The 22,597-nt window shown below is 54.7% G+C and overlaps 1 protein-coding gene across 1 annotated transcript in view; it reads left to right on the forward strand.

The window, feature by feature from the left end:
- Positions 1 to 21,683, forward strand: part of LMO1 (LIM domain only 1) — a 36,793-nt gene extending 15,110 nt beyond the window's left edge. The window contains exons 2-4 of the mRNA XM_046684574.1: positions 16,621 to 16,834; positions 19,666 to 19,791; positions 21,312 to 21,683. Coding sequence (XP_046540530.1) covers positions 16,621 to 16,834; positions 19,666 to 19,791; positions 21,312 to 21,417 — 446 coding nt within the window. The 3' untranslated portion in view covers positions 21,418 to 21,683. The remainder of the gene's footprint in view (positions 1 to 16,620; positions 16,835 to 19,665; positions 19,792 to 21,311) is intronic.
- The last annotated feature ends 914 nt before the right edge of the window (positions 21,684 to 22,597 follow it).

Consider the following 22,597-nt stretch of genomic DNA (forward strand, 5'->3'; position numbering starts at 1 on the left):
CAAGTCTTTTTCTACCACCCACTGCTGTGTGACCTTGGGCAAGCCACTTAGCTTCTCTGAGCCTGTTTCCTCCCACATAGATTAGGGCCCAGAGCATCCTCCCTGTCCCCTGCAAACTCAAGTAGGGGGAAATGTTTTCATATGTTTTGCCAGCTGGGCAGCGCTGTGCCCACCTGAGGAATTGTTGGTGAGAACGCAGTGGCTGCATAAAGTGATGGGTACCTGCCAGCCCTCCCCCTGGCATCCCTTAGCCCTGGAGGTCCTCTCAGCCCCAGACCCCGTAGGACTTTGGAAGGGAAGTTTGGAGAAGTTCAGGGATAGTTTCCCTAAGAGGCAGCTTCCTGAGACAGCATCCCATGATGAAGCCACGAAGACTCATGGAACCAGCCGTGTGCCGAGAAAATGGGCATTTGTCCATTTGCCCATGGCCAAGATATCCCCCTCAAGGGGCCAGAGCTGTCCTGTCCCCTCCATGGGGCTCTTCCCACATGTGAAAGACTTGGAGTCTGGTCTGTCTGCTGAGATGAGGCCAAGGTGCCACAGCGACCCTCAGCCTAACCATGGTCATCCCCCAAGACTCGGGAGCAGTTGGGTGCACCTGCCACAGTGTGGGCCTGACAGCCCCTGTTGGCCAGGATGCCTCATATTCTTGAGTCACCCTCTCAGATTAGCCAAATTAGACAAAGGGAGCTGTCCCCAGCCTGGGTACTGCACTGTCTCACTCCAGCAGTTTTCATGTGCCTCAAAGGCAGCCTTGTTGCCTTCTGTCCTGGCCTCTGTGGCCTGGATCTGAGCTTGCACACCCCTGTCCCCAGCAGGGCTCACAGGCCCTGAGAGAGGGCAGCACTCCTTACTGAACCTCGGATGGGGGCCTGGAGGGCCTCACTTGGGTCCTATTCTTTATGCACATACCATGACTTGTGGTACCCAACGTAGGACAAGCTCAAGGTCTGAAAGAGGGACCCTCCCCCATGGGCATGCCCAGTTTGCAGGTAGGGCATTGCAGGTAGGGCACAGGCCTCGGAGGATGCAGAAATTTCAGCAAGGAGAGATGTGGGAAGACAAAGCATGACTGCAGTGGTGGAAGCAGATGAGTCAGAGAAGAGTGACAGATCCAGTAGGGTCTGAGTTTCCTGGAGAACAGGGATGGGAAAGTGGGTGCGGTCAGGTTTCTGGATGGGGGGACTGGGGAGGGAGGCAAGGGGGTGCTCTGGAGCCCTTTCCTCTCTATGGAGCAGCTGACAGGAGATGGGGTGACCAGGGCCGTGCCTCCCCGTGGGGGCTGGCTGCTGGACCTCCCAGGCCCCCTCCCCTGACCCTAGGACTTAATTTTCATGAACTGATGTCTTCTGTTCTCAAAGAAGTGTTTGTTTTGATTTGCTTTATAACAACTTTATTGAGATATTATTTGCATGCAACAAAATTTACTTTTTTAAAATGTACAATTCAGTGGTTTTTAGTATATTTACAGTTGTGCAACCATCACCATTATCTAATTCAAGAACATTTCCATCACCCTAAAAAGAAACTCCATACCTGTTAGAAGTCACTCCCTATTCACCCCCCTTCCCGGCAACCACTAATCTACTTTCTCTCTCTATGGATTTGCCTGTTCTGGACATTTCATATAAATGGAATCATACAAGATGTGGTCTTTGTGGCTGCCTTCTTTCCTAGCATGATGTTTTCAAGGTTCTTCCATGTTGTAGCATGTATCAGTACTTACTTCCTTTTTATGGCCAGATAATATTCCATTGTATGGATATACCACATTTTAATTATCCATCCATCTGTTGATGGGCATTTGGATTGTTTCGACTTTTTAGCTACTACGAATAATGCTGCTATGAACATTTGTAGACAGGATTTTGTGTGGACCTATGTTTTTATTTTCTTGAGTATGTATTTAAAAATGGAATTGTTGGGTCATATGGTAACTCTGTGTTTTGGGATATTTGTTTTTAATTTCAAATAAACAGTGCAAGAGTGTTTGGGAGAGAAACCATCCTTGGATGGCTGAGCTTCCAGAAGGGGGGTTTGCCTGCAGCCTGGTCCTGGGTGGGCTCCTGAGGGTCTGAGGAACCTTGGGGAAGTCCTTCCCCCTGCTGGCTTCAGTGTTCTGATCTGTGAAATGGGGTTCTTACGGATCCCTGCTCATCTTAAGTGCTTCTGTTAGTAATTCCTACTTAGACAGCGTGTCAAGGACTGCAAAGCATTCTGCTCATTGCAGCTGCTCTGGTTCCTTAGCCCTGCTGCGGAGTCGGGTGTCGTCACTTCAGTTTTGCTGCTGGGGAAGTTGAAGCTCAGGAGGCTGAAGGACTTGACTGAGTTTACCTTGTGGGTCAGTGGCAGAGCCTGAACTTGAACTCAGACTCATCAGAGTCCAGCTCGTTGGCCTGAACTCCTGCCTCAAATGTGTTTCTGGGCGAGGGGGAGCTCTATACTCCGGAGAGCCCTGCCTGAGCAGCCACCATGTTCTATGCCCCATCCCAGGTGCAGGGAAATCAGGGCCCAGATGTGGCCAGATGTGGGCTCTGAGGCAGAACAGTGCTATAGGAATAAAGACTTTGCTAAAGTCCACTTTTTAGCTGTGTGACTTTGGATAAGTTGTTCCATCTCTCTAAGCCTCGATGTCCCCATCCATAAAATGGAAGCAATAATTACTACTCATAGCACTGGACTGAGAACTTGGTAATGTTGTATAGGAAGTGCCAAGCTTGGTGCCAAGAGTGCAGAGGTGTTAGGTACGAGGTTATGGAGCGTTCGAGGAGGGCTTGAAGAGGGTGCAGGATATTGTGAGGCCACTGAGGAGAAGTGGCTGGCTTCCGGGCTCGTCAGGGCTGCAGTTAAGAAGGAGCTATCACTTGGGTTGATCAGGAAGGTGAGAGAAGGTGGCCACCCACCAGCCGTCTCAGCATCTTCCCACCTGGGGCGCCAGAAACCAGGAGAGGTTTCTAGGGGTCTCCTGAAGATCTCCCGTCCCCAGGAGAGTTTGCGGGCAGACCCTGCTGGTGCCCCAATCCTCACCCCAGCTCGGCCCACAGCTGCCTGAGAGGGGGCTGCATGACTGCCTTCGTTAGCCCGAGTGGTAATAAAACACTTTAAATTTATTGCGACATTTGGATTTAATTAAAAAGTACACACTTAGGGAAGTAGAACATAATGGGGAGAGAGGCAGGGTGGCTTTTCCCCTCCTTTCTTCCCCAAACTAATTAGCGTTGTATTTTAAATTGTTTATGTGCCGCTAATCATCGTAATAAATCATTTATACTGAAAAAGACACAGTCGGCTGTGCCCGCCGCGCGGGTTCCGCTCACCGGGCTCTATCGCGAACAAATTGATCTGGAAGTGAATTTATTAACCACTGGGGAAGAAATCATTAGTGCTTTCTCTAAACATTCCCCAGGTACGCTTTATTGCCGCAGTTTATGCTGTAACTAAAAGGAGCATTACCCGGGCCCATGTTGTAATTTCCTTGTAGAGCCGGCAGCCCACTCCCAAGCTAGGGGTTGGGGGTGGGGTGGGGAGCCTCTCTCCCATATGTGGTCGAGTGACCCCAGCCCGTTCCCAGTGCTCTTCATTCCAGAAGGGGTTCCCTCTGAGGTCTCTGTGGGCCAAGGTTTTGGCTCCCCCTTCTCTTGCCTCTCAGGGGAAGTGGTTCACAGTCACTCATGTTTGTGTCTCGGGAGTGTAGCCTGGGGTTTGGAGCACTGGGGGGCAGGAACTGTGAGGTCATTGGGGTGAAAGAGGCTTGGCATGGACCAGCTTCTCCACCCAGAGATGGGGAAGGCATCAGCATGGGCTGATGGTAGGCTTGGAGGAAAAAAATGTGGCTGAGCAGGGACCCAGGCAGGAGCACGGGGGCCGTGGCTGGGCTGCCAGGAGCATCCTCCGCTAGCCTTTCCAAGGCTCTCCTATTTGGGCCCTGGGGCCTCCTCCAAGCATTGCCTGGAGAGTCTGCTCTGCTCAGCTTCCTGATGGGCCCGCTGCCCTGTGTCTTCCTGTCCACCTCATAGTGCTGGGCCCAGAATGGTACTCAGTACTCCACACGTGGTTGATGGGTGACAGACGGTGTGATTGTCAGCTCCCTGGCTGTAGACACCAGGCCTCGGATAATACAGCCTGTGGCCACAGTGTCTTTCCCAGCAGCCAGGCTGCCCTGCTGACTCCCACCCCAGATGACAGTTTCTCTCTCTTTGCTTTGGGGAGCTTCGGGACACTCTCACTGCACAGAGTCTGAGCTCCGAGACCCTTGCAGCAAGCTTTCTCCCACCAGGTTTCCGGAAGGGAAATTCACTTCCGAACCAAAATCCTCTCCCTGGGATCCCGTGGCTGGTCTAGGATACACATTCCTCCTGTCTGACTCTGAAGCTCGTATTCTAAATGGCTTCATCTACTGGTGCCCCATGAGCCTCCTCAGCCAGGTTGGGGGTGAAAGGGGACGTGGCCTACGTGGGACTTGCCTTCAGCTTCTCTCATCCAGGTCTGCAAGGAGGATGGGGCAGCCCCCAAGGCCTCACCAGGAGGCCCCAGGGCAGCACTTCCAGCAGGCACCAAGGGGCTCCATTCCTGAGGCTCCTGGGGGAGGGGTCAGGAGCCTGCCTCCTAGCCCCCTCACCCTCCCTTCCCTCATCCAGCCAAGTGGCTAGCAGATGGGCTCTGGCTACTTCGAGAAGGAAGGAGGACCCAGTGGCTGGCTAGGCCAAGCCTGCCTGGAGGGTCTCCTCCTCAGGTCTGGAGAACACATTTAAAAGTTTGAATTCAAAATTGATTTTGAAGGGCCCTAATCTCCGATCCCCTGGCGCTCACGGTGTGTCTGCAGCTCCTGCCAGACTCTCGTTTTCTGGTTCAGCGCGCTGGTGCTCGCATCCCTGATGCTGTGAAATTGAGACTCGTCTGAGAGGCCGTGCCGTCCTCCTCCTCTGCGGAGATTGCAGGCCTCTTGGGAACCCTGTTTCATTAGATGGGTGAGGCAGGCTTTGCGGGTGCCCAGGGAGCAGCTGAGTTGCTGTCTGGGGAGTGCGGCTTCCAGATGCTTCCACACTGGTCCCCACAGCTGTGCAGCTCCAAGCAGGATCCTGTCAAGGGCCCTGGGGGCTGGCTCCAGCAGCCCAGGATGGGATGGAGCTTGGGGGAGGTTAAAGATGGAGAAAGGCTGAGGCCTGGGGTTTTTTGCAGCAAAAAGGGGCTTTTTCCTCCCACTGGCCCCCAGAAGCTCAGACTAGGCCAGGAGGGAAGAGTGGTCATGTCTGTAAGCCAAGAGGGCTGTTGGTGGGTAGTTGGGGAGGCTAGGTCTGTGCCAGGGGAGGAGGGGTGCCCAGGCCACAGGCACGAAGGGCAAGACAGAGCTGCTGAAGCTCTGCAGATGCCTGAGCTCTGGGACCCCACCTCCGCCCGCCGAGGGCTGGGATGGAGTAGTTATGTGCAAGGGGAGGTTTGGAGGGGGCATCATTTCTGCTGGATCTGTAGAAGCTGAAGGACCGGGTTGCTGCCCCTTTATCTAAGGGGTAGAGGGTTTATATTTGCACAAGAGCTGTCTTTTCTTAGCTGGAGCCCTGGGGTGAGCCTCTCAAAAATCCGGATTGTGGCAGGCAGGGCCTGGGCACTGCCACAGCTGGATCTGCTTTGTTTGTTAGGGCCACGTGGCTACAGGTGCCCATAGGTGCCTACAGATGCTACAGGTGTGGCATGGGGCAGCAACAAGCCTGAGGAAGGCTCCCATCTCTGGCCTGCCTGTGTGCTTCGGCCCACTCTGGCCAGTAGACTCTTGCCAGTGACATCTGGATAGATTCTGCTCAGTCTCTTCATTCACTAACTGAACTGATGGTGAAAAGTGACTGCTGTGGGACTCAATGCTGGGGATACAATGATGAACAAGACAGACAGAGCCCCCAAAACAGGCCTTCATGGGGTTTGTACTCTTAGGAGAGAAACCAATCATTTTTCTTAAGTAAAATCACAGAAAAGTAAAACAATTACAAATTGTGATAAAAACTCAGAAGGAAATGACTGAGGAGTCATTTAAATAAGAAAATAAGGATGTCAAGGAAGGCCTCTCTGAGATGACATTTAAGCTGAAGCCCAAAGATGAGAAAGAGCCAGCCACATGAAGAGGCAGGGAAGGGTGTTCTGGGAAGGGGGAAATAGCATGCGCAAAGGCCCTGAGGCAGGAGGGAGATCTGGAGTGTGGCTGGAGCACTGTAAGGGAAGGGGAGACAGGGTACAGACCATGTGAAGCTATCATGGGCTTAATGAAGAGTGTGGATGTGATTCCCAGCCCACTGGAAGAGTTTCAACCTGAGCAGTGACCTGACCTCCTTGGTTTTGAACGATTTCTCCAGCTGCTGTGTGAAGCTGAATTGTAGATGCTAGAAACATAAGGCTGGTGGGGGCAGTGCTGATGGTGCAGTGAAAAATGGTGGTGGCTCTGGAAATAGAATGAAGCAGGTTGGATGGGGACCAGGAATCGGCAGAGGAGAGGGGATGAGGATGACTCTGGGTTTCTGGCCTGAGCATCTGGGTGGATGGTGGTGTTAGTACGGTGAAGAGAAGCCTGCGGTCAAGGTACAGGTTTTGGGGTGGAGATCTAGGGTCTTATTTTGGAGATACTGCTTTCTAGATATCTCTGGGACCTTATAGAGACAACCGGAGAAATGGAAGAGAACTCACTGCAGGCAACTACGCAGTTCACTTAAGCATCCTTCCCTGTGACGGGCTACAGGGAGCACATGCATCTTCCTAGGTTTCTTAGTTCCCCTCACTGGAGAACTGCAGAAAATGCGTGCGGCTGCGAGCGCAGATTCCTCTGCCCCTGCTCTGCTGCCTCCCGGTGCATCGTCCAGGCCCCTCTGCACGTTCTTGACTGGGTCCCCGAGAGCTGTTGCCTGACCCCGGGCTGTGTGGGGTTCGGCTTCCCTCAGTGAAGACTCTTGAGATGTGTGTGGCCACTCCTCAGCCCCTTCATCTCCGAACACAGAAGGTCCCCACGGGTTCAGGCTCCAGGACACAGCATGCCTGAGGAGGCTCGCTTCCCCCAAAAAACGCTGTGAAAATGCCTGCTGCTTCATGCTCCCGCAGAGGAGATGGCTCCTCCAGGGACTCTGGGGACCATTGGCCGCTCTGCCCTGCAGCATCCCTGTAAGGCGTGTTTCAGAGCTGGCCTCTTTTGGCAGGGCCCGAGCAGGAGTCCACTTTCCCCACTGCTTAGGAAAAGGTGGGGTGATGCCGCCTCTGGATAGAGCAGGAAGGGGTGGGGTGCGCCTCCTGGCCGGCAGCCTGGGTCTGACACCCCACTTGGCCACCCTCAAGATGCCCTTTGGAAGGTCGTGTGATTTCCCTGAGCTCAGGTCCCAATGAGGGTGAGCATTCCTGAGTGCAGAGCAATCGGCCTGCGGCAGGCGTTCAGTAAGGGGTACTACCAAGTGGTCGAACGTGACTACAGGGGCTGAGGTTGGGGATGTGACTGGGCTGTGCTTTCCTGCGGCCTTCCCTACTGTGGCGGACCGTGGGGACCAGGAGGAACTTGGCACTCTAGAGAAGGCAAGCATGCTGGACCTCCTTTACTTTTCTTACTCTGAGCTGGGCCCTTCTCCAGGACCCTCCCCAGCCCCCACCATCCCCTCATTCACACTCAAGCCCTTGGCTGTTGATTGAGGCTTCCCTTGCTATTGTCGCTATGGTCTGGAGCCCCCAGCTCTCCCCTCGCAGCTCAGCCTTCCCCCCCTGCCCTAGACCTGTGCCTTCTCAAGGCTTTGTCCCCCTGAAGGCTGCAATGCAAACGTCTTGACTCTGCCTCCACACAGCCCTCCTGCTCCCTTCCCAGTCCTTGTGCCCTCTTTGTCTTTTGTTTCCGGTCCATATCTGCTTTTTGGCCCCACCAGAAGCGCTTTCAAGAACCCGCAGCAGCTTCTAAAGGACGACTAGGTGAGTAGAAATGGCCTGTGACCCTGCAGAGCATGGTGGGAGTCAATGCCCTGCCTGGGCAGCATCTCGCCTGGTCTTAGCCCGGCCCACCCTAAGCACTCCCCCTGTCCCTGCCCCGCGTCGGCTGGCTTCCAGCGGCACGGGAGAACCCAAGGCTGCCCCAGCAAGGCTTCCTCACCCGGGCTGTGCAGGGGGGCCACGGGTGTGGGCTGGATGAGAAGTTGAACTCTGGAGTCTGTCAGGCCTGGGACTCCAACCCCTACCCTGCAACCTTCTGGCTGTGTGACCTTGGGTAAAGGCCCGAGCCTCCCTGGGCCTGTTTCCCCATCTGTTGAATAGGGGCAATCCTTTACTACTTCAGAGTGAAAATGAGGCTTCACTGAGATAACAGCTGTAGTGAGTGCTCAGTGAATGGTGGGTTTATGAAGAGGCGTATAAAGTCCGACTGAAGAGTTTCCATCTTAGTTCTTTTTTTAATTGAGATGTAACACATAGACAGTAAAATGCACAAGTCTCAAATATTCAGTTCACCGAATTTTTACATATGTTCATATCCATTTAAACACCACCCAGATCAAGATGGAGGACATTTCTGGTCCCTCAGCAGCCTTCCTCATGCCTCCTGCCAGGTGACAATCACACCGTTATTCTGACATCTCTCTCCACAGATGGGTTTTGCCTGTTCAGGAATTACATAGAAATAGAATTATACAGGATGTAACTTTTTGGTGTCTGGCTTCTTTAATTCAACATTATGCTGTCTGATTCATCCATGCCGTATCTGTGACTTATTCTTTTTCACTGCTGTGTATTATTCCATTGTATAAATCTACTCTAAGTTATTATCCATTTTACTGTTAATGGACATTTGTGTTGTTTTTGGTTTGGGGCTATTATGAAGAAAACTGCTATGAACATTCTTGTACATCTCCTTTGGTGGACGTAAGCTCTCATTTCTTTTGGGTGTATACCTAGGAGTAGAATTGTTGGGTCCTAAGAGATCCAGAAATTTTCTTAGCTGATTTTGTTAAGCTACTGTGTCAAATATTGGTGTAAACACTTCATGTGCACTATCTAATTTAATCTTCAGCATAATCCTTTAAAATAGGCTGTTCTCATTTAGCAGGTGAGTAAATTGAGGCAGAGCTGGGAAGTGATGGAGCCAGAATTCAATCTGAGGCCGTCTGTCTGCAGGGCCCACAATCTTCATGTCTACACTGCCTGCCTCTTCTCTCAGACTCCCTGGAGGGGCAGTGCCCGTCCCTCCACTGAGCTGACCACCACCCTGCAAGCCGAGCCCAGCCCCCCAGCCTTCCTTTCTCTGCCTGAGTGGGGAGTTAAGAGGCTAGAGGAGCCCCCACTTCTCTCCCTCATCTAACCCAGCAAACACGGCGCCTGCGAATGGGTGCGCAGAGGGGCAGTAATGAGTGTGCTCTGGGTGGCTGTAGCCACGCGTTTCAACAGTTGTTCTCGTTGGCTTTTGATTCCAAATGAGTAGGAAATGCTATTAGTTCGGGCCTCACCTGCTGCGTGGCGAGGCCCTGGGACAGGAGTGCACTGAGACGAGAAATTGTGGAGATAAAACTGGTGTGAAATGGAGGCCTTCTCACAGGGCTGGAGGTGTCCGTGCGAAATGAAGTTACTTCTGAGAAAACGAGATTTAAAGAGATCCTGCGGAATTAGATTACACTTTCAAATTTCCTTATTAAACGGGATTGATGCCGGGGAGGGGCCACTGGCTGGCTCTGTTTGGGATCCTCCTCTGCAGTTCCAGGCCCGGGTATGAGCCCAGGGGGTACCAGCACCTTGTAGGTGGCAGGGACCCAGATCCCTGGAGGCCACAGACCCCACCCCCAGCAGCTGAAGTGAGTGTGACAGTTGTGGGGCTGATAATGTCTGGATAATTTCCGCCGCTCCACGTGGATTCCTGTGGGTGAAACCTGGGGCACTCACGTTCTTCCATTTCCTTGGGGAAGTCGTATTGAGAACAGAGCACCAGGCCTCTGACTCGTGGGTTTCATTCAAATCAGAGCTCGGTTTTGAGCTATGATCCATTTTTTTGGAAATGTGATTTTTTAAAGACAGTAAACGTGCACGTGACTGCTCATGCATATGTGTGTGTATTTACATGAGCACATCCATGCATGTGTGTGCTTGGATGCATGGCCGTGCACTGTCATGCTTCTTACTGAGCAGCTACTGTGTGCTAGCACAGTGCTGGGTACGGAATAAAACTGTTGTGGGGGGGAATAAACAGACACAGTCCCGCCTCTCGTGGACCTGGTGCAGACATATGTGATTACACGCATACGTGTTACTGTCTCTGTGCTGCTGTGGGTATTTGTGTATGTATCTGTGTACCTCCCCTGTGTCTCCTAGTCTCTGTAACGTCTCCCGCCTGGGTCTGCTAGCACCTCAGAGATGGCAGCACATAGCCTGGCAGCACAGCAGATGAGTCCAGTGCTTGGGCCCTGAGACAGAGTGCCAGGGTTCAAATGCCAGCTCTGCCACACACTAACTGTGTGACCCTTGACAAGTCATAACCTTCCTTGCGCCTCAGCTTTCCCACTGTTCAAATAGGAATAACGATGGTACCTACCTCCTCAGGCGACTCTGAGCTAAGCACTTGGAAGCTGAGCTCTGCTGTGTTCTGTCGGCAGCATCTCTGCAAAGTGCCCTGAGCCCCTGGGAAAGCCCTGCCCAGGCTGCCTCCTGCCCCTGAGGAGGAGAGGGGGCCTGCGGTGAGGAAGGGAAGCTGCAGAGCTGCACCTGGCAGCTGTGTTGTGCCGTGTGGGCACGGGTTTGGAATCAGTGCCGAGGCACACGGAGACTATGAGAAATACCAAGGCTGCACCTGCCTGTGCCCCAGGGCTTTCCCCAAAGCAGCCAGAGGGAGCTGCCCTGAGCTGTCACCCTCTGAGCCGCCGCAGCACCCCCTTCCCACTTGACTGGTCACTGAAGCTGCCTGTCAGACAGGTGGGGCTGACTTCCTTCTGTACATGTTTGCAGTGACCACTAGAGTGTGCTTGGGGTAATGCTGGACGCTATCCAGTACCTGTGCAACTTTAACCCCGGTGGCTCGTTCAAATTAGTTTATTCTCCTCAAAATGCGTCCATCACTATTTTAGGGACCTGAGGTGGAGCTGTGACTAAGGAGGTCCTTTCCCATGTGCTGAATGGGGTGACACTGATCAGAGCTAACTTTGGACGACAAGTCCAGTTAGCCTTGAGCACTTCACACATATTAACTCCTTTACTCCTCGCCGTGACTCTATGAGGTGAGCACTGTCTTCATATTTATTTACAACAAAGAAAACTGAGGCACCAAGGAGTTAAAGTCATATAGTCAAAGGGTCAGACAAACCCAAATTGAAGGCATTCCACAAAATAACTGGCCTGTGCTCTTCAAAAATCTCAGTGTCTTAAAACACAAAGAAAGGCTTAGGAATTCTTCCAGATTTAAGTAGACTAAACTTGACAACTGAATGCAATGCATGATCCAGAATTTTATTTTGCTATAAAAGATATTATTGAGGGAAGTGGTGAGATCCAAATGAAGTCTGTATATTAAATAATGGTGTTATATCAATGATAATTTCCTGGTTTTGGTAATTGTACTGTGGTCGTGTGAGAGAATATCCTTGCTTTTAGGAAATACACACCAAAGTATTAAGGGGTATAGGGGCTTCTTGTCTAAAACTAATTCTAAAATGAGTCAGGAAAAACATTATAGGTAGGTAGGTAGATAGAAAAGGATAAAGCAAACATGGAAAAATGTTCATGTTTAAGGAATCTGGGTGAAGGGTATACAGGAATTCTTTCTATTCTTGCAACTTTACTGAAACTTTGAAATTATGTCAACATAAAAAGTTAAAGCGGGGCTGGCCCAGTGGCGCAGTGGTTAAGTTCGCACGTTCCGCTTTGGCAGCCAGGAGTTTGCTGGTTTGGATCCCGGGTGCAGACATGGCACCGCTGGGCACACCATGCTGTGGTAGGCATCCCACATATAAAGTAGAGGAAGATGGGCATGGATGTTAGCTCAGGGCCAGTCTTCCTCAGGAAAAAGAGGAGGATTGGCAGCAGTTAGCTCAGGGCTAATCTTCCTCAAAAAAAAAAAGTTAAAGAAGAAAGAGAACAAGTGTCAGAGCCAGGAAGACATGCTGGGGGGCATCTTAACACTGCTACCAGTTCCTATTTGCAGGCCCCCTCTGGCTGCTAGACTCTGCTGTGGCTTCACAGGAATGACTTAGTCTACCCTCACGCGGTCTGTATGGGAAGAGACTATCGGGGCCCCCATTTCACAGATGCAAGTCAGAAAGGTGAAGGGATTTGCTCCAGGCCCTCCAGCTACTTGGGACAGTTCCCAGACTGGAAAGCTGGCTCTCTGAGTTCAAGGTCTGTGCTCTTAGCTTCAACCCCACTGTGACTGTGACCTTTGGGGACAGTGGGGATGGGCAGGACAAGGCATTTCTCCCTGGAGCAGTGGTGGAGTGAAGGCCCTGCTAGAGAAGCAAACAGGATCAATTTGCAGGATGGAAAGGGACATTATTCCAGGATTCTGCAGGGACCAGATCCAGGAGTGCCGAGGAGGACATGCTGGCATGTGAGAGGGGGCCTCAAATGCCAGGTGGACTTGCCAGTGGTGTGGCTGCCAGCAGGGGAGCCACAGGGCATAGCCTGGAGTGACCTGGGCTGGGTGGGGCAGGCATTCTGGGGTGGAGGACTGGCCTCGCAGGAGTCCCCTGGGAGGCGGCGGGAGTTCTGCACCGCCAGGCTCAGCCGCTGTGCAAACTGGAGGCATCGGATCGCTGGGCCCCAGGGGCCAGTAGGCGTGGCACCTTGGAGAAGTCTGAGTGCTGGGTCTGAGGGCAACCTGGCCTGGGACAGGTGGGCAGGAGTTGCTGAGAACTTGGGTCTGGCCCTGCAGACCACTCTGGGGGGTTCATGTGAAGAGGAGGGCCTCTCTCTTGGCTGGAGGGAGGGTGCAGGAAGGGCCGAATGACCTCTGGCAGTCCCTCTCGTTGCCCGGACTGTCTGGCTTTTCCTCAGATTAAAGAGCTGCGAGTAAGAGTCTGGCAGCCGATGAGTCAGACGGCGAGGCTGCCTCCTTCCACCGTTGGCTGCCCGGCATAGAGGCGGGGTAGGGGCTTGGCCTATCTCCCCTCAAATGTCAACCCCCACACCGTAAGATTTGAGGGGAACACACGGGCTGATGAGCTGGTTTATTTTGCCCGTCCCGTGTGTGCGTCTGAGCGGAGCTGGCACATGCGTGTGCGCAGGGGCAAACACCAGCCGTTGTCGAATATCAGTGTTTTCATGGGTGAGTAGTAATTATTGGGTAATGCTTTAAAACCTTTCCTGAAGGAGCGCAAAGCTGGTTTTTTCTAAAGTCAGAAGTACATTAAAAGGATTACCATGTAGATTTGATTTTTAGATAACACTAAAATGGATCCCAAATGGACTTCAGCAAAGGGATGCTATCTCCTTAATGGAAAGTGCATGGCCCCGAGGCTCAGCTCCCACAGCCAGGCAGGGGAGGAGGGTGGGGAGAGGTGTCTGCAGGGCCGGCTGGCAGTGGGTGGGGCTGGGGAGGAGGCCAGGGAGGGGAAGCCCGGACCCTCTGGGGAACGTCGCTCCATCTGGGGAGCAGGAGACCACAGATGCCCCCTTCAACCCCCGCACCTTTCCAGGAGTGTTGTCCAGTCTCCGGGACTAGCCCAGTGAGAGCAAACACAGTGTGTGTTCCCTAAAGAAGGGAGGGCTGAGTCAGACTTCTCCCAGGACCTCAGCCTGGCCAGACAGAGAAAGCTCAATGTCCCCAAAGCTCTGGGACCTCCTCAGCCACGCTGGCCCTGGCGTTCCCTGTCTCAGTGGACACGAGACACTGGCAGAAGCCACGTAGCTTCTTAAGAGTTCTCCAGGAGGCAGAGTGCAGCACCCTAGAGCAGAGCAACCAGGCCTTACAGAGCACCTGCTGTGTGCCAGGACCAGCCTGGGCACGGGCAGGGGGCAGGGGACCTGGGGCAGCCTATAGTTTCGCTCCGCATGGCCTCCCTGGGTCGTCTAGGTTGCAGGTCCCACTGGGGACGGAATTGCTGGCTGGTGCTATAGTTCATAACCCTGCAGCCTCAGGGGCCAGGCATGCTGGGGCCTGAGCTTGAAAGGCCAGCCTGTCCCGGAGCCAAGCCAGATGGAAGATGGACCAGGACAGACACTCCTAGTGCTGGGATCCTCCTTCATTTGGGGGTATACCTGTGGGCCAGGTGTATCCCCTGCATGTGGATGGTCCAGCCACTCACCCCCCCTGCCAGTGATGGCACAAGTGTAGAGCCCCTGGAGGGCCCGGGACTGCTGGGAAGGGAGCCAGGCCTGCTGCCAGCCCAGGTGAGCAAGGGGAAAGTCAGCCTTTGCAGGGCTGTGCTAGAGGCCTGGCCTGAGATTTTCCAAGTTGGTATGGATATGCAGAGCTATGCTGGCTGGGTGCTCCTTCCGCAGGCCCCAGGGACAGTAATCCCAGCCTGGGACCCCCAGACCTCCCCACATCCAGCTCTCTTAACCTCTCCCCCATTTGCCCCTGTAGGCCAGGCCTTTTGGAAGGAGACTCACAGGCTCCCCTTTGCTCTCAGGGGTGCCTGCTCTCCAGCTGGCTTCCCCGGGTTTCTCAGAGCTCTGGGACCGGGCTGGACCCTGCCAGAGGAGACACAGGCAAGGGCTCCCCTTTGCTCTCAGGGGTGCCTGCTCTCCAGCTGGCTTCCCCGGGTTTCTCAGAGCTCTGGGACCGGGCTGGACCCTGCCAGAGGAGACACAGGCAAGCCTGAGGACATAGTCATCCTGAGCCCCATCACTCTCTCAGACCAATTAACCTTTAGAACTGCATTAAGGAAATTAGGCAGCAAACTTCCCAGCTAACAGACGGCCCTGCAGGGCTGGAGTGGGGAGGGAGAGAGCCCATCACAGCCTGGGCTGCCTCCTCCCTGCCCTCACCTAACCCGCTGTTCCTGGGCTCCGGAGGGCCGCCCTGGCCCAGGGGCCACCCCCTCCCCAAGGGAAGTCTGAGGAGGCAGCGAAGCTGAGAAAGAGTGCAGGAGCAGGGGAAGGACCCCCGGGGCCAACTTGATCTGTGGTTTCTACTAGCTCCTTGAACAGTGTGGGCCTCAGTTTCCCCATTTGTAGAATGAGAACACTTGCCTGGAGGAACTCTGAGGGCCCTTCTGACCCGACGTCTGTGGATTCTGAGACTGAGGCCCCTTGGAGGCTGGTTCTCTCCCCTGAAGCCTGAGGAACGGTCACATCTGGAAGAGCGAAGGGAAAGGAAGCAGCTCAGACTCTGGGCTGGGGCCAGCGAGGGGAGGGAGGGACAGGAGCTGAACCCAGAGCCCTGGAGGGTACAGACCACCCTTGGAGAGAATGGGGCCAGGAGGAGGGCAGACTTCAGGGGCTTGTGGGAAAGCCGGGGCGGGGAGTGGGGGGGGGGGGGGGGGGGGGGGGGGGGGGGGGCTGTTCCCTCCAGAGTCCACCCCTCTGTTCTCCTGAGCCTTGGTCAGGGGAGGCACCCCCAACCCCACCGCCTCCATGGGGGGCTCTCAGGCAGCTCTCACGGGCAACCCCTTGTCCAGGTCAGGGCTTCTGAGCCTCCCTCACTTCCCTCCAAACCTAGTCTTTGCCACACTCAAGCCTCAGGGCTCCACGTGGATGTCCAGGCTCCCCAACCTGTCTCCACCTCCTCCTCAACTGTCATTCTCTGTGGTCACTCCCTGTGGCCCCAGGGCCAGGGGCCAGGAGCCCGTGCCTCTGTGCACATGCATGCACGTGCTTGCACACGGTGCCTGTGTGCATGGAGTGTGCATGGTGTGCATGACCTCCTGCTGGGAGGTCTTTCCCTCCCTTCAGTGAATGCCTTGTTGAGATTCCTGCCTTTCGTACTCAGCACTTTTTTGTATGTTGGGAAGCTTATATGGGCCCTGAGAGAGGCCCAGTGGCTCAGATTCTTATCCTGGTGGGATGAGCAAGGATCCAGAGGCTCAGATCCTCCCTTCCCTCAGGCCACGGCAGATAGGAAGTTTGAATCTAGATAGAAGCATTCCTGAGGAGAATCCAGCTGCCTCCCCACATGGACCTGCCAGGAGCTCCAGAGCCCCTGCTCCCTCCTGGGAATGTCACAGGGGCATCTCACTTTCCTCTTGACACCTCCACAGTTCTGCATGAATAGACCAAGAGGCTGCAGGCTGACTTTTTAGATTAAAATGGTCAAACACAAGCAATGTGAGGAAGTCTTGAGGTGGCAAAAAGATCTGGGAGTTCTAGTGGACCCCAAGGCCATTATGAGATTCTGTTTTTAGGGCTGCTGAAAGAGCCAATGGGATGGTGGCTGCCTGAGAGGGCTTCAGGGAGGCTGGTCCTTGGGGCTGTGTGTGTGCCCTGCAGCAGAGCTGACACAGGGCTCCCCAGTGCTGCCTGCGGCTTCTGGAGGGAACTTCACAGGGTGGGGGAACAGTCTATGCCATGCAGCCCAAAGGACAGGACCAGGGCCAGGGGAGGAGGTCACTGGGGAGGATGTGAGGGCTCCTGGGAGCCCCAACCCTGAGGGGCCAGCAGTGAGAAGCAGTGGGCTCCATTCCCAGGGGGATGTGCCCTGCTGCGGCTCAGAACCACAGGGCTGACTCTGTGTCCATCTGTCTGTCATCTGTCCCCCCGCAGGTGTGCCGATGCTCTCCGTCCAGCCCAAAGGGAAGCAGAAGGGCTGCGCGGGCTGCAACCGCAAGATCAAGGACCGCTACCTGCTGAAGGCCCTGGACAAGTACTGGCATGAGGACTGCCTCAAGTGCGCCTGCTGCGACTGCCGCCTGGGCGAGGTGGGCTCCACCCTCTACACCAAGGCCAACCTCATCCTGTGCAGGCGCGACTACCTGAGGTGCGCGGCCGCCCTAGCCTGGCTCCTGCTTGGCAGCCCAGCCACCAAGGCCCGTGCGCTCTGCCCCTGGTCCAGACAGTGGGCACAGCCTGTGTGTCTGCTGTCCCCTGCCTGCTCCCCCAGAGACCCGAAGAGTCCCCAAGACAGAGCCCTGCCTTTAACCCCTTGGACTCAGTGTCTAGCACAGGTCCTGGGCAGATGTGTGTGGCCACTGAGCACTTGAGATAAGCTGCCTGAGGGCACGAGCCTGGCTGCCCCTGCCTTTGCCAGGTGCTTCTGACCCAGCCCGTCCCTGGAATCTGGGATGGGATGCCTCAGAGGGGCTTCCAGGAGCAGGTGGGGAGGCTCCGACTTTCCTGGGCCCCTCCTGCCTGATGCAGTCTCCTTTCCCGCTCCCCTTTTCCAGGGGGGGCCTGGGATTAGACACTTCAATGCCTGGGGAGTGTGGCAGGTGGCCAGACGCCAGGAGAAGGACCGCTGATGTTGCAGCTTACAGACCTGGGTTTGAACTAGCTCTGAGCCTTCTGGCTTCTAACCTTCTCCAAGCCTCAGTTTACTGCTCTGTGAATAGTGAAAGGACTAATGCTTCCCTGCCTCGCATTCCTCAGAGCGCTGACCTACCCTCCCCCACAACCTGGATCCTGTTCCCTGGGGCTGCCTCCCCCACTTAACCCTCCCTCAGGCCATCTATGACATCAGCAAGGCTGGAAGGAGGCCGCAAAGCGGGGGCCTTGGCTGAGACCCAGCGCCTGCATTTGGCTCCCAGGCAGGCTGCTGGGTGGCGGCAGGGCCTTACGGGGAAGGAAGGCCCATCGCATTAATTAATAGCTCGGGCCAAGGGCCTCGTGGCACTTCCTCTGCTCAGGACTTGGCATGTTAGGGGGGTGGGGTTATCAGCGGAGGCTCCCCTACTTCTCCCAAGAGCCTAAGATTTACCTGCCTGCATTTTCTCTTTTAACTGCTGCCTTTTGCAGTTTTTTAAAGTGGTGCAGTAAACCAGGATCTGTAACTCATTGCTCCTGGCTGGGCCCAGAGGAGAGGTTAAGGAAGGATGCCCTGGGGACTGCCCCTCGACAGCTTGGAAGGGACCTTCAAGTCTGGAGGTTTAGGACATCACTGGGGGCTGATCCTACCGGGTGGAGGGGAGGTGGCAGACCATCCAATGAGTCCACAGGACCTGGAGAGGGAGGACCGTGATGCGGGATGGGCTTGTCAGCAGAGTGGAAACACCCACAAACATTCTGGGCCCTTCCAGTTACTGGAGCCTGGAGGTATCCTTCTAGGCTCTGGCAGAGACCAGGGAATGACTTTGGGGCCAGGTAGGCCAGTGGGCCGGGTGGGAGGGGGCTTCCTTGAGCTGCTCAGCCCCAGTGAATGGCTGTCCAGGGTCTGCCCCTCTGCAGCCACTGCTCATGGACGGGGGGCAGTAAGGCCCCTTTTAGCAGGCAGGTGCTGTGGCCCAGCCTTTGTCTGCCTTAATCTGAGCCACCGGGCAGCTCGGGCTGATGAATAATGGAGCCAAGCCCGTCTGCAGGCGCCTGAGCTTGAGCTGGACAAATCAGGGATTAGAGGGGCCTCCTGCTGCCTCTCGGCCCCCTTGCCTCACTTGGGGCTGCTGTGCAGGAAAGCAACCAGGAGAAGCCTGCTGGTTCTGACCAGTGGAACATCCAGGCAAGGACTGGTCTGCATGGGGGGCAGTGAGCTCCCCATCTCTAGAGCTTTGCAACTAGCAGCTAAGAAGAGGAGTGCCCACCTCAAAGAGGCCTTGTGCCTGATGTCCTTGGAACTTCCTTTTGGCATCAGTCCTGTTTTAGAAGCACCTTTGAACAGGATCATGTAGACCAGCACTCCCATTTTAAAGAAGGATAAACTGAGGTCCAGGAAAAGGGAAAAGGGACTAAGGCAAATCACATGGTGAGTTGGTGGCAGAAAAAGACCCCCATAGGGTTGTTGTCAGGATTAAATGAGTTGATCTTTGTCAAGCCCTTAGAACAGTGCCTGGCACATGGTGAACACCAGAGAAGTGTTTACTGAATGAGTTGTGACTGAGACTTTACAAAAACTTTCAAAACAAGCCTGTGAAGGATGTATCTCAATCCTCGTTTTACAGTTGAAATAAATGAGGCTCAGAGAGACTCGAGGAGCCGGCTCCTGGCCGAGTGGTTAAGTTTGCATGCTCTGCTTCGGCGGCCTGGGGTTTCCCGGTTCAGATCTTTGGCGTGGACCTACACACCACTCATCAAGCCATGCTGTGGTGGCGTCCCACATAGAAGAACCAGAATGACCTACAACTAGGATATACAACTATATACTGGGGCTTTGGGGAGTCAAAAAAAAAAAAAAAAAAAAAAGGAAGATTGGCAACAGATGTTAGCTCAGGGCCAATCTTCCTAAAAAGAAAAGCGAGAGACTTGGTGACTTGCCTGAGGACACACAGCCCATGGTCAGCAGATTGCCTCTAAAGTCAAGCTTGCGTGAATCTTGAGTCCTTGCTCAAGGCCCAGCCCAGTGTTCTCCTGGTGGCCCCAGGTACTTGAGAAACCACAATGGGAACCTGGGAGGGGGTCCTGTCAGTCAAGCTTGGGGGTGGGCAGTGTTGACTGACCCCTGAGCCCCTACACTCACCTCCCTGGGTGGATGTGCCAATTTCTCTGAAGCCTAGTCTCTTGGCAGAATCTCAGTGCTGCTATCTGCGCTCCTACTGCCTTGCCCAAGCCCACCTGCTAAGCCCACAGAGGTGGGAGATAGCTGGGGGCCTGGGTGGAGACAACTCCCCTGCCTCCCCAGCTCCCTGGCCGGCCCCTGAGCCCTCTGCACCCTTCCCTCCACAGGCTCTTCGGCACCACAGGAAACTGTGCCGCCTGCAGCAAGCTGATCCCAGCCTTCGAGATGGTGATGCGGGCTCGGGACAATGTTTATCACCTTGATTGCTTTGCCTGCCAGCTCTGCAACCAGAGGTGAGTGCTGCACCCACAGCAGACCCGACCCGCTCACCTGCTCGCCAGACCCCATGATGCCCTCTGGGACAGACCAGGAGTGCTGTGCAGGCATGCATGCAAATCTGGGTTCTGTGTGTGCAAGTTGTCATGAGCATGCATGTGCATATGTGTGTTTTATGTATGCCTGAGCCCCAGAGCCAAATGTGTGCACTCAGTACTGTGTGTGCATGTTTGTAGGGCACAGTTCTGTGTGAAGATAATGGATGGGGGGCATGTATGAGCTCACTGTGTATGCACAGTGTGAGTGTCATGTACATGTGTGTGTTTTTGAATGTCCATGTACAAGCTGAGTATGTGTGTGCTCTGTGTGCATGATGGGTGAGTATGCGTGTGCATGTACAAGGGCCCTGTATGCGTGCCCTGTATGCTTGTGCATGTGCTGTGTGCATGTGCCTGCATGCATGCTCTAGTGAGAAGGGGTTCTAGACTTGAAGTTGAAATCCCTTCAGGAAACGGCCACTCACACCTGTGGTTCTGGTTCCAACCCTGCCTCCTTTCTGGTCTACTGGCCCCTACATAGTACCCCAGCTCTGTGGGAAGTCCCAGGGACCTAAGGAGCCAGAGCCCTTCAGCCCTGGCTGGGGGCCTAGCACCAGAAGGCAGGCCCTTTTCTCAGAAGCCCTCAGGTCAGGAAGGATCTCATGCTAGTGTTCCCAGAGGGTCAGGTCCAGAGGGACCTGCAGGGAATTCTGGTCTGGCTGGGGCTCTGGCTAGACCCTGTTAAGAGGGCTTGGTGAAGTTGCAGCGCCACCTGGTGGCTGGACTGGGATCTGCTGGGACTGGGCCTGTGACCCTGGGGTCCCACTAAAGGCCTCAGCCACCCTGGGGACATCTTGGGAGAAGGGCTGAATCCTCTAATACTTGAGGAGGACTGGGGGTGCCCAACACAGGGCCTTCTTTGGGTAGGAGGAAGGTGGTGGGACAGGGCCACCTCCTCCTAGAAGGATGCTCCAGGAAACCCACAGATTCTGTTTAGGGGAAGAGTGCCCTTCACTGAGCTATCCTCTCAAGTTGGGGAGGGGAACAGAGGGATGAAAAATCATTTTATCCCTTCCTCCTTCCCCGTCTCTACTTCTCTCCATCTCTCTCCTTTCTTAGTCTTTTCCTGTTTCTTTGTCCTCCTCTCTTTTTCTTCCTCTCTGGGAGGGGGAAGTTATTCCTACACCTTCCCACCAACCCCACCCCTGTCCCCACCTCCATGAGAGACCAGACTGTGGAAGGCCTGTGGCCCAGGTTTGTCTGTCCATCTGTCTTTCCTACACCCCAGATTGCAGGGCCTGGCCAAGGGCTGGGCTGACTCAGGTTGACTGACCAGGTTTGCTGTGGGACTTTTGGGGATCCCCTCTGGAAAGTTCAAGGAGAAAACTCCCCAGAACCTCACTTCTCACATGTCCATCTCCTGGGCCGGGCTGGGTCCTGTCTGGAGCCCCCTGTCTGGGACCCCTCCATGGCTTCTCTCTCCTGCTTGGATTTTCCAGATTTTGTGTGGGAGACAAATTCTTCCTGAAGAACAACATGATCTTGTGTCAGATGGACTATGAGGAGGGGCAGCTCAATGGCACCTTTGAATCCCAGGTTCAGTAATGCCCAGCGCCTGACCTCCAGGCCCGTCTGTCCGTCTGCCCGCCTGCCCACCGCCTGGCCGGCCAGCCGCTCTCCTGCGATTAGAACTCCTCTGTCCTCATTGGGAAGGACGGCCCCTCCTCCACCACCGCCCGTCTGTGTGTGACCCTCCTGGGGCCAGGCTGGGCCTGTACAGTCTGTCTTCTGTATATAAATGGGAACATTTATTTTATGAAAAATGTAATGCGATTTTATTACTGGCGTGGATTAAACTTATGAATGTTTCTGGGGAGGTTTCTCTGCATTGGTCACATGACTGACACAGACCTGGGGCCCGTCCTCTCAGCTTGGGACTGGGACGGGGCCCTCCCCTTGGCCCCTGGGGGGGCAGGCATGGAGCAGGGCCTGGGGCTCCAGCTGTGCTATTGCCAGGCAGGGGAGCTCCAGGTGGGCTCTAGGGGGGAAGAAGCTGGAGGGAAGGGGACAACCCTCATCGCCCTCCAGCTAGAGGTGGGAACAGGGTGTCCTCCCCCTGCCCCAGACCCCAAGAAGAAGAAACACAAGATAAAACCCTCTCTTCGCTGGGTTCCTGTGTTACATCCCCCCACTGAGACCCCCAGACTGCCCAGACAGGGACCCAGCTCCACGGTAGGACCCCAAATCCCAAGCCCCCTCCCATGGGAGTACCATCCTTAAACCCCTCTTCCCTTTCAGGGTGGCAGCGTGTGCTGTCTCCTCCCTGCAGCCAGGGTCTGACCTGGGGCCCGGCTTTCTACTCTGCTGGGTGAGCGAAAACAATCCTGCTGCCCTATAACTCAGCCACACAGGCTAGAGGCTTTCCTTCATTCAGTCAGCAAACCTTAATCCACTCTGTCTCAGCACCATGCTGGAAGCAGCAGGCATGAGGATGAATCATGGATCGGATACAGTTGGTGCCCTTGAGGAGGAGGTAGAAAGCCAGGAAAATACATGGAGCACGTTATGGTGAGGACGAACACTTCGGGGAGACCTGGACAGGCCAGTTCCATCCAGCAGACACAGGATGACTTGTGACAGAGAGTCAGAGGCAGACAAACCGATGGACACTCAGGCAGACAGATGCATGTGCTGGCAGTCAGGAGAGATAGACACACAGTAGATGGTGCGTAGGCAGAGATAGGTAGGGACAGACAGACAGGCAAGCTGGCAGGCACTCAGGCCA

Source organism: Equus quagga, chromosome 14 (assembly GCF_021613505.1).
Source record: "Equus quagga isolate Etosha38 chromosome 14, UCLA_HA_Equagga_1.0, whole genome shotgun sequence".
Lineage (NCBI taxonomy): Eukaryota > Metazoa > Chordata > Mammalia > Perissodactyla > Equidae > Equus > Equus quagga.